The following is a 19875-nucleotide window of genomic DNA, read 5'->3' as shown; positions in this document are numbered from 1 at the left end:
AGACCTCTCCTGGGCTCCAAGAAAGCATCAAGAGAGTGGGAGGACACAACGGGGGTTGAGTCTGGGAGGCCAGAAGTCATCGTCAAGCCCTCCGGAGATGTAGTGGGCTAATCAATGATACATCGAGGAAGGAGGATGCCCACATGCAAATCCCCGTGTGTCAACCTTGTGCCACTCCCAACATCAAAGCAGTCTTGAGCAAGTGCTCAAGACCCTTTGGCATGAGGGATATTAACATCTTATTCTATGCTTCTGATTTTGTGGACTGAATGGAGCTATTCAGCAATAACAGTTATCTGATCTATATTTAGTTTCTTCAAGGGACAGGAGACCATGTTGAATGCAGTTTAGCATTCAACATTCTAGTTCAGCGTACTACAGATTTTCCCCTTGTTTTCTCCATCCTTCTATGCAACTGTTTGGGTTCTAACTATTCCAAGTTATGATGCAAATTAAAACACAACTGCTTCTCTCTCCACAGGTGTTATCTGATCTTCTGAATATTTCCAATTATTTTTTGGTTGCAAGTCTTTCTCACTCAACTTTATCTAAACCTTTTACAATCCTTAAAACTTCAGTGATATTATTTTTCTAGTGAAAACGTCGACAATTTACATAATCTCCTCTCAAAATCCAATTCTCCTTCATGGGGTCACTCTCTTCAGTAATCATCAAAATCTTTTCTGTAATGCAGCAACTAGAATTGTACATTCTTAGTACATATTCATCAATACTTTTTTAAATGTACATGTGAACAATGTGAACGCCACGATATAGAACTGCATTCAGGCAGGTGTTATCAGGTCAGGTGATTTAGCTATATGATGGAACTCAGGTGGAGGCCAATTTCTCTTGGAAACTTAATCAAGATAAAGTTGTCACAGGAATAAACAATAAAAACCATTGTGACAGAGAAGCAACAAAGAAAAACACACCTAGCAGGTTCAGATTAAACTCTGATAAACCCCTGCAGATGTTTTTTTTTGTACGCATCCATATTCAAATCTACGATTATAACGAAAAGAATACAGTTTCTCTGTAGAGTTCAAACAACATTTCAAGAATTGTTTCTGCTTCTGAGTTCATTCTAAAACTGAAATGCTTCAGTTACCACACAGCTTTGCAGATAGAAGCTAAAGACCCAGGAGAGTCACAGAGCCACCAATTTATAATGTTCTGACACCAGCTTTTCATCTTTATTGATTTATTCACTCATTGCTATTTCAATCTGATATAAAAATATAATTCTATGCATTTCCTGGACTATCTTTCGGCAATAAGGTTCCCAGAAATTTTCTAACTTTTGCATGGCTTTTCCAGGGGCCTGCCTGCAGTGGGTAATGTAGTACTTAGGGGTTCATTTGGATATCAATGAGTGTATGTTCCTGGTCTTCTGCTGCTGTAGCCAATGCATCAAACTCCATGGTTTCATGCACTGTGCATTTAGAATGCTCTTCTACACGCCACTGTTGTGACACGCGGTTATCTGAGTCGCTTTCCTGTCAGCTTGATGCAGTCTGGCCATTCTCCCCTGGCTTCCCTCACGAAAAAGGCATTTTCACCCACAGAACTGCCACATTGGATTTTTTTTTTGCACCATTTTCTGTAAACACTTGAGCAGGGGTTCTTAACCTGGGGTCCACGGTTAATTGTAGGGATCCATGGCATAAAAAAGGTTGAGAGTCCAGGCTCTAGAGATGTTGTGCATGAAAATCCCAGGAGAGCAGCTTTGGAGATACTCAAACCAACCATCTGGCATCAACAAACATCCCACGGTCAAAGTCACTTAGATCATATCTCTTCCCTAGTTTAATGCTTGGTCTGAACAACAATTGAACTTCCTGACCATGTCTGCATGCTTTAAAGCAGTGAGTTGCTGCCTTGTGATTGGCTGATGAGGTACACCTAATAAAGGGGCCTCCTAATAAGGAGGTTCCTGATGGTACATTTATCTACAAGATGTCCTCAAAAGTTGGTCAGCACGGTTCCTGCCCATTTACGAATGGCTGTCATGGATAGATTGTGTAGGTGAACAAGCATTTGGGAGACAGGTGGGATGGATTTTCTGGCTGCTGTAGGCATCTTCTGTCACATGCAAAAGCTGTTCATGGCTGCATTTCTGAATTGTGAACTGTTCAGGTTCTGAACAGTCCAAATGAATAGAACCCAGCTGTAACCTGGAGACGACCTGTACTTATATTCTGTTTACAATCAGGAACATGAGCATGGGGGAGTGATCCTAGAATTTTTTGAAAATCTATAACGGTTTATAATTTGCAAATCATCCACAAATAATATGCTGTGTTTGAACTCGACTCCTAATGGGTCAGTTGGAAAATCATCAAATCAACTGATTTACCTTTAGTCTGAAAGAGGTAGCTGAAGAGATTGTGGAGGCATTAGCAAAATGATCTTTCAAGAATCACTAGATTCCAGAATGGTTCCAGAGGACTGGAAAATTGCAAATGTCACTTCTCTCTTTAAAAAGGGAGGGGCGGGGGGGGGGCAGAAAAAAGGAAATTACAGGCCAGTTAGCCTGACTTCAATTTTTGGAAATATGTTAGCGCCCATTATAAAGGATGAGGCTACGGGATACTTGGAGGCACATGCCAAAATAGGGCCAAAGTCAGATTCTTGCCTGACAAATCTGTTGGAATTCTTTCAGGAAGTAACAGGCAGGAGAGTCAGTGGATATTGTTTACTTGGATTTTCAGAAGGCTTTTGATAAAGTGCTGCACGTGAGGCTGCTTAACAAGATAAGAGCCCATGGTATTATGGGAAAAATACTAGCATGGATAGAAGATTGGCTGACTGGCAGGAGGCAAAGAGTGGGAATAAAGGGAGCCTTTTCTGATTGCCTGCCAGTGACTAGTGGTGTTCCACAGGGTCCATATTGGAACATCATCTTTTCTCATTATTTGTCAACAATTTGGATGATGGAATTGATGGTTTTGTGCCAGGTTTGTGGCTGATATGAAGATGGGTGGAGGGGCAGGTAGTACTGAGGAAGCAGGGAGTCTGTAGAAGGACTGAAGCAGATTGGGAGAATAAGCAAAGAAGTGGCAGATGGAATATAGAGTAGGAAAGTGTATGGTCATGCACTTTGGTAGAGGGAATAAAGGTATAGACTACTTGCGAAATGGGGAGAAAATTTAAAAATCAGAGGAACAAAGGGATTTGGGAGTCCTTGTGCAAGATTCCATGAAGGTTACGTTGTAGGTTGAGAGTGATAAGGCAAGCATTCATTCAAGAGGACCAGAATATAGGGACAAGGATGTAATATTGGGGCTTTACAAGCTATAGGTTCGGCTGCACTTGAAGAATTGTGAGCAGTTTTGGGCCCCTTTTCGAAGAAAGGATGTGCTAGCATCGGAGAGGGTCCAGAGGTGGTTCACAAGAATGATTCTGGGAATTAAAGGAGCATTTGACTGCTCTGGCCCTGTATTGCAGTTCAGAAGAATGAAGGGGGATCTCAATAAAACTTATTGAATATTGAAAGGCCTAGATAGAGTAGATGTGGAGAGGACGATAGTGGGTGAGGCTAGGCAGAACCAGAGGACACAGCCTCAGGTTAGAGGGACATTCATTTAGAACAAAGATAAGGAGGAATTCTTTATCCAGAGGGAGGGGATTCTGTGGAATTTGTTTCCACAGATGGCTGTGGAGGCCAAGTCACTGAGTATATTTAAAGTGGAGTTTGATAGGCTCTTGATTAGTCAGGGCATCAAAGGTTATGTGGAAAAGGCAGAAGAATGGGGTTGATAAATCAGCCATGATGGTACAAGACTGTAAGACATTTAGCAGAATGGCCATTTGCCTCCTATGTCTTATAGTCTTATGTAATGGATTATGATGCTGAAAGCACACTGTGCACTTAAAGCAATTTAAAGGGAAGCAATTAAACTTATGAAGAAAGTGCCTGGTGACTGTAAACTGCCCTTTGTAATCTCTAGCAAACCACTCAATTGTATTACAACCTCTACATGTCATGACAACAGCTTCCTCTTACCAACTGGAACTGTTCAAGCAGCAACCCACTATTTTGTTGTCAAGGATAATTAGACATGGACTATGAATGCCAACCTTATTAGTGATGCTTAGATTTTGTGAATGAATAAAGAAATCTCTAGTGCACTCTCATTCTTTTCCTTCAGTTATTAAATTAAATCTTTTCCAACAAATTCAATCATGAATGAGTCTCCATAAGGAAAGAGTAGCTTTAAATATATAAGCAATGCTTCACATCATTGAAGGAGACATAAATTTAGTTCCTCTAGTCAGTACCGTTTGAGATCCAGCTACAGCCTTTCAATCCAATCAATTTGTAGTCTCTATTTCTACACAGGTACCTTGAAAATGATTCCAGGGCAAGGCAGAATGAATGAAGTTCTCTGGAATCCTGCAAGGATATGGTGGGCCTATGGAAAATTTGAAAGTGGAAACCTGACTTACAGGGTATAATGTCCTTGTAGCGATTCTTCTTGACATTCTCTTGCTTCTCTGCATGACCCGATGGGAAGATTTTGTCATACTTGTTTTTCACTGACTGCCTTTTCAGTCTCTGTGAGAGATATGGGAAAAACAAAGTCAAATTAATAGCATAAATATGTAACAACAAATCTTCCTGATGGCAATGCTAATCTTAAATTCTAGCCTGGCCATCTTGCTAATTAGAACATAGAACAGTACAGGTGTTTCGGCCTACAATATTGTTTTGATCGTTTAGCCTCCTCCAAGATCAACTTGATGCTTCCCTCCTACATAGCCCTCCACTTCTCATTCATCCATGTGCCTACAAGACCATAAGACATAGGAGCAGAATTCGGCTATTCAACCCATTAAGTCTTCTCTGCCATTTCATCATGGCCGTTACAATCCCTCTCAACCCCATTCACCTGCCTTCTCCCCGTAACCTTTGACACCCTTAATAGTCACGATGTCCCAAAGTTATCTGCCTATAGCACCACTGCTGGCAATATGCTCCATGTACCTATCGCTCGTTGTGTAAAAGCCTAAATAACTTGCCCTCTTGCAGGATTTCCCCATTCGAACATCCAACATAGCATCTGAGAAATTATTTATCTTTACAGGCAGAAACTTAAAATTAGAATCATAGAATTTGAATATGTATATTGGTTGATCAGTGCTGGAGAGGGTCAGTGACTTCACATGGGCAGTAATGCATCGGTTGACCAGCCTTGAGTCCAGCAGATACTGTAGATGTAATTGCAGGGAAGGCACGCCAGTGCCTTTACTTTCTTAGTAGGTTAAGGAGGTTCAGCAGATATACTTCTTCTATGAATATACTATTGAATGTATCCTGACTGGATTTGTAACGGTCGGTAGTGCAAGTTGACCGCAGAGGAATGAGAGGGTAGTGGACTCAGCCCAGTACATTGCTGGCTCATCACTCACCACCTGCCTCAAGAAGGCATCGTCCATCATCAAAGACCCCCCCCCCCCCACCATGCAAGCAATGCCATCTTCTCACAGCTACCATCACGACAAAGGTACAGAAGCCTAAAGGTCCCACACCACCTGAATCAAGAACTGCTTCTTCCCTTCAGCCATTAGGTTCTTGAGTCAGCCCGTACAACCCCATTCGCTACCTCAGTATAATTAAACTATGACCACTTTGATCTACAATGAACTTTATTTCTTTTCGTTCCAATTATCCTTTCTCATAAGTTGTATGTAATTAAGAGTATTACATTTTCTTCTGAATGCAGCCTATCTGACGCTATGTGCCTAAGGTGTTTCTGAAAGTAAGCTTTTCTCTGCACCTGTGGATTCATGTGACTCCGATATTGATTTTGACAGCATAGATAATTGCCATTCAGAATATCTATTTGGGTGATTTTTTTCCCTCTATTAATCAGCAATTCTGATCCACTCTCCTCCTGTCACCCTCACCCCAACCTTAACTGAATTTTACAGGAGCAACATTGAGAGCATCCCGACAGGCTGCATCTATCTGCTATGGGAGCAGCCGAGCATCGGACTGGAAGTCCCGACAAATGACCGTGAGAACGGCTGAGAGGGTCATTGGGATCTCCTTACCATCCATTGAGGACATTTATCAGGAGCGGTACATACACAGGGCCCTTAGTATTATCAAAGATCCCACCCATCCATCCATCCAGCATCCTCTTTGCCTCTATACCATCAGGCAGGAGACTCCGATGCACAAAAACAAGAACGGTCTGGATGAGAAACAGTATCTTGCCCCAGACCACTAAGCTCTGAACTTCTTGCTGCGTCGTATTCAAAGTGCCACTGGTTAATCTGTTCTGTATCGGACAGTGTTTAAATTATGCACTTTTACTTTGTTTATTTATACGTAATTCAGCTGTGGATTTTATCATTACTTTCCCAAGTTATCGTGTGGTATGTGCACTACTGTGCTTTACAGCCTGGTTTGGAGAGACATAGTCTCATTTAACTATATACATGTATATAATTAAATGACAATAAACGACTTGACTTTGAGCATCTAACTTTGTTGTACTGTACTGAAGTAGACCCTTGGGCCATCCATGTCCATGTAAACCATTTTGCCCACCTACACTAATCCTACGTTCTTTCTGCATCTTACCTGTTTAAGTGTACGTCCAAATGCCTCTTAAACATAATGATTGTATCTGACCCCACTACTTCCTTTGGCAGAATGTTCCAGATGTCAAACATTCTCTGTGTAAAATAACTTCCCCTTCAGATCCCTTTAAAACCCCTTCCTCCCTCCTGAAACTAATGCACCTTTGTTTTTGATAACCTCTCCTTCAGATCTACCTTAGATTCTAACTACTTTATCTACATCTTTTGTAATTTTTCATACCATTATCAGAATAGTCTTCAATCTCATTCTCTTCAGGGGAAATGTACCCAGCCTATTCAATCCCTCTCTATAACCAAATTCCTCCAACCAGGCAACATCCTGGTGAATCGCAAACACGACAAAGTCTGCAGATGCTGAAAATCCAAAGTCAGTCAGTCAGTCTCTCCCTCTCACACACACACACACACACACACTCTCTGCAGGAGGCAGTCAACAGGTTGGGCAGCACCTATGGAAATGAATAAACAGTCAATGTTTTAGGCCAAGACCCTTCTTCAGAACTGAAAAGGAAGGGGAAAGAATGTCTTTTACACCCTCTCTAGTGTTAGCACATTCTTCCCAAAGTGCTTCAACCAAAACTGCAGCCTTACCAGTGCCTTGAAAAGTTAGACATGACTTCCTAACTCCAAAGCCCTACCTATTAAGGAAAGCACACCAAGCATTTAAGGAAAAAAGATTCACTTTATTTGACAGAAGCGCACCAAAACGAACAGTGAAGTCGGTTATTTGTGCCAATGATCAATACAGTCTGTGGATATTCTGGTGGCAGCCCACAAGTGTCGCCACGTTTCTGGTGCCAACATAGTATGCCCACAGGCACCGCAGTAGCGTAGTGGTTAATGCAATGTGACTACAGCTCGGGGCATCGGAGTTCAGAGTTCATTTCCAATGCCATCTGTAAAGCTTGTACGTCCTCTCTGTGAATGTGTGGGTGTCCTCCGGGTGCTTTGGTTTCCTCTCACATTCCAAAGATGTACAGGTTAGTAGGTCAATTGGTCACTGTAGGTTGCCCTGTGATTAGGCTAGGGTTAAGTAGGTGGGTTGTTGGGCGGTGTGGCTCATTGGTCTGAAATAGCCTGTTATGTGCTGTCCTGTATCTGTAAATAAAATTAAAAAAAAACTTACTAGCCCTAACCCGTACACCTTTGAAATGTAGGAGGAAACTGAGCACTCGGAGGAAACCCACATGGTTGAGGAGAACATACAAACTCCTTACAGATGACATAAGGAATTCGACCTCGATCGTGATATGCTAACTGGTACACTACTGTACCACCACTATGCTACCATGGCACCCCGTCATATACTTTCTTCATTGCCCTATCTACTTGTGCTGCACTCTCAATTTCTGTTCACAATACATATCCATTAATATCTCACCTAGTTAATCACTATTTTTAGTCCATCCTAATTCATGCCTAACTTCACCGGTGGAATTCACTTCTCCCACTTGGTACAATGCCACACTTGTCATCTCTCACAAAACTGATCAACTAGCTAACCAAAATATTTTTCAAATGTTTAGACTTCGTTTGAACAATGATTTCTACATTCTATCTACCCACTATATTCTAAAGTTGTTCTTTAGTTCCTTACACGATTGCCTTTCTCAGTCACCAGTGGAAACTAGTTAGTCATTATCTGTTCCAGCACAAGCCTTTGTAATCTCAAAGACATTTACCAACTCATCCTGACCATCTCATTACTAATGGAAGTAAAACTTCATCTTCTCAAGTCTTTCTTCATATTTGGACATCAGACGTCTCTGATAACATTTCGGTAAACCTACGTCACCTCTTTTCAATTAATGAATCTTCCCAAAGTGATAACTTAATATACCAGCCGTCATCAGAAAGTAAAATAATTCTAACTGACCTATAGACTCCAGTTTATGTTCATCTATCACAGTCATTCTTCCTTAAACACAAATTGTAATATCCATGGTAGTGACTTCATCTTAGGTTTGAGTTATGTTTATTATCTGTGAAAGATTACCTCAGCTTTTCGCTTTATCACTCTTAAATGCCAGGTAATGAAAGGACAACCCAATTAAAATGAGGATAATTGTAGCAATTGTGACTTTCTCTGCCAATCCACAGCCCATCTTGTCCGTGAAGCAATAGTTAATAAATTAATTACTTGTATTTGATAGGATAGAAATAGACCAAGATGGCCCCACAGATCTATTAACTAATCCTCCCCTATTGTGCTTAATCTCATCGGATCAGCACAGCCTTCAATATTAAACATTTCCTTTACTCAAAGCACTTCCTTTCCCTTCCACCTGTGACATTTGTGTCAATTGTTCCTTGTGGTTACAAGTTCCAGGTTCAAGGCACATTTGTGTCAAGGAATTACCTTCAAATTTCTTACCAGATTTAGGAACAACAGTATGCTAGGCCAAGAAACGGAACTAATGATTTGTTTGTTGTTCTAAATTCCAGCATCTGCAGTCTCTCTGTTGCCTTATTGGATTTATTAGTCATTATCTGTGATGACAGCCTTGCTTATTAATTGCTTTAAGCACTAAATCAACCCAAATTCTTCTTTTTGCTCCCAGACTATTCATCTAAACATGATTGGTAGTTAATCTCTACATGACCCTTCTCCCACCTTACTCACCCACAAGTTTAACTTCCCTTTAAACGTACTTGTCATTCACCGCACCTACTTCATGTTGAGGCAAGTTCCACATTATTACCACCTTCCAGTTTCACCTGACCTACACATTAAAGTTATTGGTGAAAACCTTAAATTTATGACTATGTTTATCATGTGACATTAAGCCTCGAATTAAGCCAAGTTTTCATTTTAGTCCAAGAGCCCATCAACATCTCCTATTATAAGGAGAGAAAACAGACACCCCTTTGAAACTTCTTGCAAGATATCCAGGCTCTCTCCTTCCAGAATACTTACTGAAGTGGAATGGAACATACCTATGCAGAACTCCATGCAAATATTCCCTGAACATTTGCCACATTTCTGCCGTGCATTTCCCTGAGAACGTCTGCTTCCAATTTATGCTCCCAAGTTCCTGCCTAATAGCATCATATTTCCCCCTACCCCAACTAAATGTTTTCCCAAATTGTCTGCACCTATCCCTCTCCAGTGCTTTGGTGAAGGAGATAGAGTTGTGGTCACTACCTCCAAAATGCTCCTCACCAAGAGATCTGCCACCTGATCAGGTTCATTTCCCAATAGCAGATCAAGTACAGACTCTTCTCTAGCTGGCTTATCTACATATTGCATCAGGAAACCTTCCTGAACACACCTAACAAACTCCACTTCATCTGAACCCCTTGCATTAAGGAGATGCCCATTAATATTAGGAAAGTTAAAATCTCCCATCACACCAACCCTATTATTATTGCACCGTTCCAGAATCTGCCTCCCTATCTGCTCCTCGATATCCCTGTTACTATTAGGGAGGGGTCTGTAAAAACACCCAGTAGAGTTATTGCCGCTTTCCTGTTTCTGACTGCCATCCACACGGACTCAGTAGACAATCCCTCCATGACTTCCTCCTTTTCTGCAGCCATGACACTATCCCTATTTAGCAATGCCACACCCCCACCTTTTTTGCCTCCCTTTCTGTTGTTTTTGAAACATCTAAAGCCTGGCACACTCAGCAGCCATTCCTGCTCCTGAGACAGCCAAGTCTCTGTAATGGCTACAACGTCACAGTTCCACGTATTGATCCACACTCTAAGTTCATCCGCCTTGTTTATGATACTCCTTGCATTAAAATAGGCACATCTAGAACCATCAGGCTGAGTGCATCTTTGCTCTGACATCTGCCTATCCTTCCTCACAAACTCCCTTCAAGCTGTCTCTACTTGTGCTCCAACCTCCCCATCATCTGCCTCTTCACTTCAGTTCTGGCCCACCTGAAAATCTCGTTTAAACCCTCCCCAATAGAAAACCTTGAAGTCAAATATTAATTCTTAGCTTTATCATTCCAGATTAATTATACACTTAAAATTTCCCAGCTACAATGTTTCTGAACTCCTATCTCTAGATCAATGGTTCAGGCCTCTGAAAACTAGTCTGATGAGTTAACCACCAAACAACCAACCCTCTTTTAAAAGGAGGCTTTTAGTTATCTGTGAAGTTTCTTGGCAGATTTCTTTCATTTTCACATCTTAGTATTTTGCATTTTTTGCTGAATTCTCCAAATTTGCCCCGGATTTTCTTTCTGTTGCTACCCCTATGTATTACAACTTATTTTAATCCCATCTTCATTTAGTCCCCCTCATGTGATCAAAACCTTCGATGCACCTCTCTTTGCTTTCCTGGAAAGCGTTGATCTGTAGCCTTTCTGTCTCCATGCTGCTATTGTGAGCTTGTTAATGAAGTTCAATATTTCCCATTTCTTAGTTCAGTTTGATATCCATTTTGGGACTGTGGTACTGAGGAAATGTTACCTCCAGTTATTTACAGACTTAGCAATGCAATATCAGATTGCATAAGATTTACAACACAAAAATAGACTATTCAACTTAATAGTGTTCAGTCTCCATGCAAATCTCTTTTCAGGCTATGTTATCAAACAAAATGAATCCCATTCTTCCACGTAACCTGGAACCGTCATAGATCATGGAGAGATACAGAACTGAAACATGGCCTTTAGACCTACTATAACCATGGTAACCATCAGGGACCGAATTTTTTCCCACACTAAACCCACCCTGACCTGCAGAACTTCCCATCAAGTTCCCTTCACCTGGTCCCCAAGAGTTTATCAAATTAGGGATGATTCACAGTTAATTAACTTATTAAACCATATCTTTGGAATGTGTGTTTTGGGGGGGGGGGGAGGGGGGTGAAATGAGCACACCCAGGGGAAACTCGCATGGTCACAAGACAAACTTGTAAGCTCCACATAGACAGCATCCGGGGTCAGGTGCTGCCTCAGACTCCAGCTGCACCACTCCTTGGAAAATTTTATTTAAGAGATTGACTCTTGGACTCTTCAAAGTAAATTTATTATCGACATACGTATATGTCACCATATACAATCTTGAGATTAATTTTCTTCCAGGCATTTATAGGAAAATAAAGAAATGCAACAGAATTTATGCAACACTATAACTAACAAAGACTGACAAGCATGCAATGTACAAAAGACAAACCATTCAAATAATGCAAAAGTAAATAAATGATACTGAGGACACGAATTGTAAATGATACTGAGGACACGAATTGTAAATGATACTGAGGACACGAATTGTACCGAGAACACAACCATAGGTTGTGGAATCAGTTCAGCATTGAGACGAGGGAAGTTATCCACACTGATTTGGGAACCTGATGTTCCTGAACCTATTGTTGTGGGACCCAAGGCTCCTGTACCTCCCTCCTGATGAAAGTAGTGAGAAAAGAGCATGGCTGGATGATGGGAGTTCTTGATGATGGATGCTGCTTTTTTATGGCATTGCAAGAAAGCAGGACATATTCTCCATGGCATAAAACTTCTGGCCTTCCTCTTTTAGGCTTCACTGACAAGCTGCTGCTCTCTGGCTCCAGGTCATAACTGAGACCTCGTGCAACCACTGCTAAAGCTCTCATTGCAGGCAGTGATGAAGGCCGAACCAGTGCTTACCCAGAGTTACCATGACATCTAGAATCATAAAGTAACACAGCATGGAACCAGGCCATTCGGCCCAACTCATCCATGCTGACCAAAATAACTATGTAGTCCCATTCGCTGGTGTTTAGCCCATGTCCCTCTACTGGTGTTCTACTAGGAGTCTTCTTACCCACAGAACAGCAATTAAATCTGTTTCAACCGATTCCCCAGGAAAATTGTAAGTAATCAATAATCCAATTAAATAGCACAAAAGTAAACCTTATCCCTGCAGCCAGGGCAAATTCCCTCTCTGCAGACCAATCCAGGCATTGATTACTTATCTATAATTCCACTTCCCTGGGGAGCTGGCGAAGGGAGACTGTCCCACAACACGTACCCACAAATGTGGCTGATCAAAACGAAAGATCACATTTTTTTAAAAAAAATATGCTGCCCTAGTCACTTCAATAGTTAAAAAACTCTAGTTAATCATTTTTTGGCTTTCTCAGTTCCATTGGGATCAATTCCAGTAACAGGACTATCCTCATAACATGTCCCTTCCCCAGCATCAACCCGTGACTTTAAAGTTTCTGCTTTCAATGTTCTTTCTATCTTTTGACAGCCATGTAGGCTTGGTGTTCAAGCTTAACTTCAATACATTTGACTAGTGTATCACAAATTGCACCACTCACAACTCCAAACTGACTCTACAACCTATCGACTCACTTTCTAGAATTCTACAACTCATGTTCTATTATTTATTATTTCTGCTCAGTTTGTTTTTGCATGTGGTTGTTCGTAACTTTTCATTGATATGTTTCTGTTCTACTGTGAATGCCTGCAAGAAAATGAATCTCAAGTTAGTATATGGTGGCCGGTATGTACTTTGATCATAATATTACTTTGAATTTTGAACTAGTTTTATATTGTTGGCCTTTCTCACAGGATGTTGTGATATTATTTGAGTGATAATCTCGTTGACATGTTTAATTGGTCTCTACCACTTTATCAGATGTGGAAACAGAACATTCGTGTCCACCTATTGTGCAAACTAATATTTTTGTTATTGTATTTTTCAGAGATCAGTCTTCCCTGCTTGGCAGTTCTGATGTAATGTTATATTAAGTTTATCGCTCTGCACAGCTGCTACCTCACTGGTGCAAATGACACCAAGATTGGGGGCATACAGGATGGCGAGGAAGACTATCAAAGCTTGCAGCAGGAGCTGGACTAGCTGGGAAAATGGGCAGAAAAATGGCAGATGGAATTAAATGCAGGCAAATGTGAGGTGTTACACTTTGGGAAGACAAAACAGGGTAGGACTTACACAGTATGGCATTGAGGGGTGTTTTAGGACGGGGGGAACTGGGAATACAGATCCACAATTCCTTGAAAGTGGTATCACAAGTAGATGGGGTCATAAAGTAAGCTTTTGGGACATTAGCCTTCATAAATCAAAGAACTGAGTACAGGAGTTGGGACGTTATGTTGAAGTTGTATAAGGTATTGGCGAGGCTGAATTTACAGCATTACGTGCAGCTTGGGCACTTGCCTACAGGAACAAAATAAATAAAATTGAAAATTTACAAGGGTGTGCCTAGGATTGGAGGACCTGAGTGATAGTATTGGGAAATGTTGAATAAGTCTGGACTTCATTCCCTGGAGCAACAGAGAATAGTGAGGGGAGATTTGATAGAGGTATACAAAATTATGAGAGGTATAGACAGGGTAAATGCAAGCAGGCTTTTTCCACTGTGGTTTGGTGAGACTAGAAGTACAGGTCATACTAAAAGTAGAGGTGAAAGGTGAAATGCGTGAGGGGAATTTGATAGGGAGCCTGGAAGGTGGTGTTTGGAAGGTGATAAGAGGCAGATGATCCAAGAACCCAAGTTTATTCCATAATGACTGGTTAATTTTCCCCATTTCAAAAGCAGAGGGGACAAAATTTTAGTGAGGACAAAGGCCTGGACAGCTGGTATCAAAATGTGATTATCATCCTTCCAAGTTGTGCTCCTGGTGTAACTCCCCAGTGCAAGTGAGGGATCACTGGGTGATACTAGTTGAATTTAATAGAGTCGCAGATATGCAAAGCGATGCTTTCTTAATGATAAAGTTATCCCAAATCAAAATACTAAACATTTTTACTGTTTGTATCATTGAACTTATTATAGCTAATAGGCCTATGTTACATATATTTTGTATAAAATAACAGAAACTGTAAAAAGAAACAAACTACATTGAAGTATTGGAAAAATTGCAGTTAAGATTAATAAGAAATAAATAAAACCAACTCTCAGGGCAGAGTGTGATTATTCTTTTCCAGAGAAGGGATAAAACAGAGATCTTTAACGTTAGTAAAGAGTTTCACCGGGTAGATGTAGAGAACTGTTGAAAAGCTTAGATTTTATCCTTAAAAAAGACAGGCAGAAAGTTGAAGGTGTGAATTCCAGAGCTTGTGGCCTAGGCAGCTTAAACCACTAATGGGTGATTAAAATCAAACTAATGCTAAAAGTCACAGGGTTCAGTGAAAAGAAGTAGTTACCTCAGTTGCATAACCTTGTAGAACTAATGGTAAATTGAATTTATTTTTCATAAATGTCAATTCTGATACAGGTCAAAATTGTAAGAAATAATTACAGAAATAACAGAACTGAATTGAGAGAAGGAAGCTTAAAAGTGGACCAAGAAGTACAGGGAGCCACTAAATTTTTACAAAATATGAAGAGGCAATGAACAAAATCTCTTAGGACATTGTTGACCAAACTTGCAGACCCCTGCACATCTGCCTCTCCTGGTCAATTGATCCCACATTCCCCTGGTGCGCTTGGTGTTGCCTTCAATCACCAAATTATCACTTTCATTTACCTCGTGCTCTTGCCCATCAATCCTCAGGCAGTCAGCAGTTATGGGCCTTCATCCCTACATCGAAGGCACCATCCCTGATCCCCCTTTCACCCTTCCCTGACCACGTCATAGTCCCAGTTTTCTTCTCCCTGTGTCCCAATCACACCAGAAGCTTCATCTGGGCCCAAACTCGGGCTTCATTTCAACTCCCACTCATGCTGAAAATGTACAACGCTCATTTGATTGTATTCAAGGCTTCCAGTTTCGAGGTCTACATCTACTGCATTGAATCCTTTAATAAACACCTCCATCTCCCGTATGTCAGATGAATACAAACCAAGGACATAACAAAACATCTAAAAACCTCTGGTGAATCTCTTCAAAAGCCAACAAATTCTTCCTGAGATGCAGTGCCCAGAACTGAACATGATAGTCCTTAGCCAATGAAGAAAAAAATCTGCAGATGCTGGAAATTCAAGCAACACACACAAAATGCTGGAGGAACGCAACAGGCCCAACAGTATACAAGGAAAAAAGTACAGTCGATGTTTCGGGCCAAGACCCTTCGGAAGGACTGGAGAAAAAAAGATGAGTAGAGTTAAAAGTTGGAGGGAGGGGACAGAGAAACAAAAAGTAATAGGTGAAACCAGGGGTTGGGGGGCACGGGAATGAAGTAACAAGCTGAGAAGTTGATTAGTGAAAGAGATACAAGGCTGGAGAAGGGGAAATCTGATAGGAGAGGACAGAAGGCCATGGAAGAAAGAAAAGGGGCCAGGAGCAGCAGAAGGAAGCGATGGGCAGGCAAGGAGATGAGGTGAGAGAGGGAAAAGGGGATGGGGAATGATGAGTGAAGGTTTTGTTAGATTGGAAGAGGAAACTCTGATTAATCAAACAACATTTAGAAAGAATCGGTGCAGGAACATGTCCCCTTGCCATACTGTAGGCCAGGATTGTTGTGTCCAGAGTGTGGAAAGCTGAGGGGTAACCTGATGGAAGTATGTAAAATTATGAGCATAGATAGGGGAAATGGTCACAAGCTCAGGCCCAAAATTCAAATACTAGAGGGGCTAGGTCTAAGGTGAGAGGGGCAAAGTTTAATCAGAATCAGATTTAATATCACCGGCATACATCATGAAATTTATTGTCTTTGTAGCAGCAGTACTTTGCAACACATAATGAGGAAAAAAAACTGAAGTACAATATGTATGTCAAATATGTAAATAAGTAGTGCAAAGATAACATTTTTAAAAAAGTAGTGAGGTAGTGTTCATTGGGTTCAATGTCCATTCAGAAATCGGATTGCAGAGGGAAAGAAGCCGTTCCTGAATCACTGAGTGTGTGCCTTCAGGTTTCTGCACCTCCTTCCTGATGGTAGCAATGAGAAGGTGGCACGTCCTGGGAGATGGGGGTCCTTAATGATAGACACCGCCAACCTGAGGCATCGCTCACTGGAGATGTCCTGGACACTACGGAAGTCTGTGGCCACGATGGAGCTGACTAAGCCCACAAGTCTCTGCAGCCAATTTTGATTCTATGCGGTAGTTTCCACCCCCCCCCCCCATATGGTGATGAAGGAAATGATGGGGGGTGGGTAAAAGAGGATTTGTGAGATAAGTTTTTATGTTAAAAAGACAGAGAGAGGAGCATGCCTGGAAACGCACTACCAGAAATGGTGCTGGAAGCATGGAAGCATGTGCATGCTAGCAACGTTTAGAACATAGAATAGTACAGCACAGTACAGGCCCTTTGGCCCACAATGTTGTGCCGACCCTTAAACCCTGCCTCCCATATATCCCCCCCACCTTAAATTCCTCCATATACCTGTCATGTAGTCTCTTAAATTTCACTGGTGTTTAAGAGGCATCTTGACAGGCAATGATATGGATCAGGTGCAGGCAGGTAGAATTAGTTTAGACTGGCATCTTGGTCGGCACAAACCTGATGGGCCGAAGGGCCTGTTCCTGCGCTGCATTACACGTGTTCAGAGTGAACAGAAAAATGCCAAATGGCTTTGCTGCAAGCAGAGTTTTTCTTACAGAAATTAACTGTAAAGATAACTGCCCAGCAAAAAAGGAAAAAAATAATTAATTGAACATCTCGATCAAAGAGACAACACAGGCATGATGGCCTGAACAGTCTCCTTCTTTGTGTAAGACTGTATGACCATGGGTGATACAAGATACACACACATACAGACAGACATGCACTTAACAAAATACTTTAAGGGAGGGTGTGAAGGATATTTTTGCAAAGTTGGATTCTCTACATTCTTGGCCAGACCATGTTATTCCTCTAGTTTTACAATTGATCGTGATATCCGGTTCGAACCAGTTAGACAGCAGCCCGCCTGCAATCACATCGTGCCAAATATTTACCAAAAATACACGAGTACCTTTCAAAAATATCCACTATTCCCCCAAGGATGGTCATTTTAGAATGTCATGTGATTTATTTATGGGTACGTGGAAATACTAAATTACCACCTACGAAATATCCTGTTTAAGAGGGTTAGAATAGTCTTCATCTGAATGCAAGGTTTTTTTGCTGAATGGAAAAGGAACATTTTCCCAAGTTTCTCTACAGTTGTGGGTCTTTCAGGACTTTCTGGAAAACTATCCCATTTTTAAAAAGGTGGAATTTTTCAGAAGCTTAAAGTACACATACAAGTATACCCATTCCTAGAGATCCAATGAAAATACTGACATTCTCCCAGGGTTCCCTGAAAATCCTGTGAATCCCTGTAAATATAAACTTGCTGTTTTACCTGCTGGAAATTACTACATGCACTGCATCTCCTTACTAACGTCAATATGCCTCTGAGACTCCCTACAATTACCGACAGTGTCCCAGAAAACAATTAGGCACAGCTACCTCAATTACTGAAATATTTCTAGTAGACCCCCGAGTTCTTTGGTCCAGAAGGTAGAACTTCCTTCCTGTCCAATCCTGTCAAGATAACTCGTCAGGGGGAAAGCAGCACAGTTGCAAACAAAGTTTATACAAAGTTTATGCAGCCAATTTATACACAGCAAGATCACACCAGCGGCAATACAAGTATCTCCGAAAAACTACTTCAGTGGCGCCGACTGCGGGATAAATGCCGGCTTCAAATCCAGAGCAATTTCCCCGAGCCCCCAAGTTAACCCGGCATTTAACTCCTGCTTATTTGATGGTTTTGCCTTCAGCTGTCGGCATCCGAAACTCTGGAATTCGCGGTCTACCTTCCTGCGTTTCTCTCTTCTTTGTGAAAGCTCTATAATCCCGGCTTTCCGACCAAACTTTTGGTCATTTGCCCTATTGATGGGGGGGGGGGGGGGGGGGAAGGATTTAACTTTACGTCCTAATACCCCTCCGCATTACTGACGATGAAGGCTCTTGAAGTACAGGAGCCCCAAGTCCAGATCATCAGAGAGAGAGATTCAAAGTCTCCCGACCTGTTGACCCCTTTCTTTAAGTGCTCGAAAGTTGTTTTCTTCTAGAAACTTTCACGACTGTTGCTTGCGTCTCGGCGGCTGTTACACGAGTTTCAGACTAGTTTCAACAACGCTCTTACCTGAAATTCCCCAGCAATATTCTCGTCCTTGGTGGATTTCTTGCACTGAACTTCTCTGAGGAATTTCAGCAAGGCAGTTTTTTGGTCCATGCTGAAAACTGGGAAACTGCCGGCAGATCTCGCTGGTCGGCGCAGGACATGACAAAGGTTGTGATCTCAACTGGCCAGAAGGGCAGGACTCGGCGCTGCATGCCTGCGGTTTTAACGAAGGCATGAAGCGTCTTAAGGGAAATCAGCAGTCATTGTTGCTTTGGTCAGAGAGGGGAAAATAGATACACGCCCTCCGGGTCCTAGCGTCCCCGGGGTTCCTTCTCGCTCAGCCGGCTTAACAAACAATTTTACAAACTTTTTTTTTCAATTTAACTTTCTGTTCCCCAGAAGTTTTACTTCATTCTAAAGAAATTAAGCATAACTAGGATATTCTATTTATAAAATTTAAGCATAACTAGGATATTGTAGACTACTCGATTTCTAAGATAACTAACAGTATAAAGTTGCACCGCGTTTTTTTTTCTATTTGAGTGATTTACATACCGTATTATTTCCTCCTATGGGACTCTACCCAAGTGTTTGTCTGTGTACGGATCCGCATATATGCTTAAATGATTAATGTCTGCCCGACTCCATCCTTGCTGCAGTCCAACCGTGACTCTAGATGAAATTTCCAACACACTCTTGGTCAACCTCCCTTGGATTATTTCCTACAAACTGGAGGTCATTCAAAACTTTCTACAAACTGCAGCCACCAGGACAACATCCCACGCACAATCAAACTTTACTTCAGGGACTTGTGATAATGTTATTTTTTTTCCCTGTCACTATATGTGCTGAGTGTGACTGTATGTACTGTGTTTTGCACCGTGACCCTGGATGTTTCGTTTAGCTGTGTTCATGCGTATGGTTGAATGACAATTAAACTTGAACTTAAAACTTTGTTGCTCTTGTCTGAACCCACACCAAGTCTCCTTCATCCATCTGCTTGCTGACCTTGGCTAAGCAATGCCTTGCTTTTCAAACTCCTCCATACTTTCACGTCTTTATGTAGCATGATAACCCCATCAACTATCTGTGCTCCTCCAATAGTCATCAAGTTCACATGCTTTTCTTGATTACCTTAATCTCCAGAATATTATTTCTAAATCTGTTTTCCTCAATTATTCTTCATCTTTTAGGGCAAAACATTTCCTTTTACTTGCCCTTTTATTTATTTTTTTTGTCCAGTTCTATGTCGATATTTGTTCAATAATGATTTTGCTTATTTTGCCATATTGAATGAGCTATATAAATGAAAGT

General features: G+C 41.4%; 1 protein-coding gene across 2 annotated transcripts in view; it reads right to left on the bottom strand.

The window, feature by feature from the left end:
* Nucleotides 1-18825, bottom strand: part of LOC140717222 (tyrosine-protein phosphatase non-receptor type 22-like) — a 114945-nt gene extending 96120 nt beyond the window's left edge. For both annotated transcript variants that reach the window (XM_073030549.1, XM_073030550.1), the window contains exons 1-2: nt 18583-18825; nt 4453-4561 (exon numbers count right to left, since the gene is read on the bottom strand). In XM_073030549.1, coding sequence (XP_072886650.1) covers nt 4453-4561; nt 18583-18672 — 199 coding nt within the window. In that variant the 5' untranslated portion in view covers nt 18673-18825. The remainder of the gene's footprint in view (nt 1-4452; nt 4562-18582) is intronic.
* Between the last annotated feature and the right edge of the window lie 1050 nt (nt 18826-19875).

Source organism: Hemitrygon akajei, chromosome 27 (genome assembly GCF_048418815.1).
Source record: "Hemitrygon akajei chromosome 27, sHemAka1.3, whole genome shotgun sequence".
NCBI classification, from domain to species: Eukaryota; Metazoa; Chordata; class Chondrichthyes; order Myliobatiformes; family Dasyatidae; genus Hemitrygon; species Hemitrygon akajei.
The sequence above is the reverse complement of the archived record's forward strand: the minus strand, read 5'-3'. Positions and strand labels throughout refer to the sequence as shown.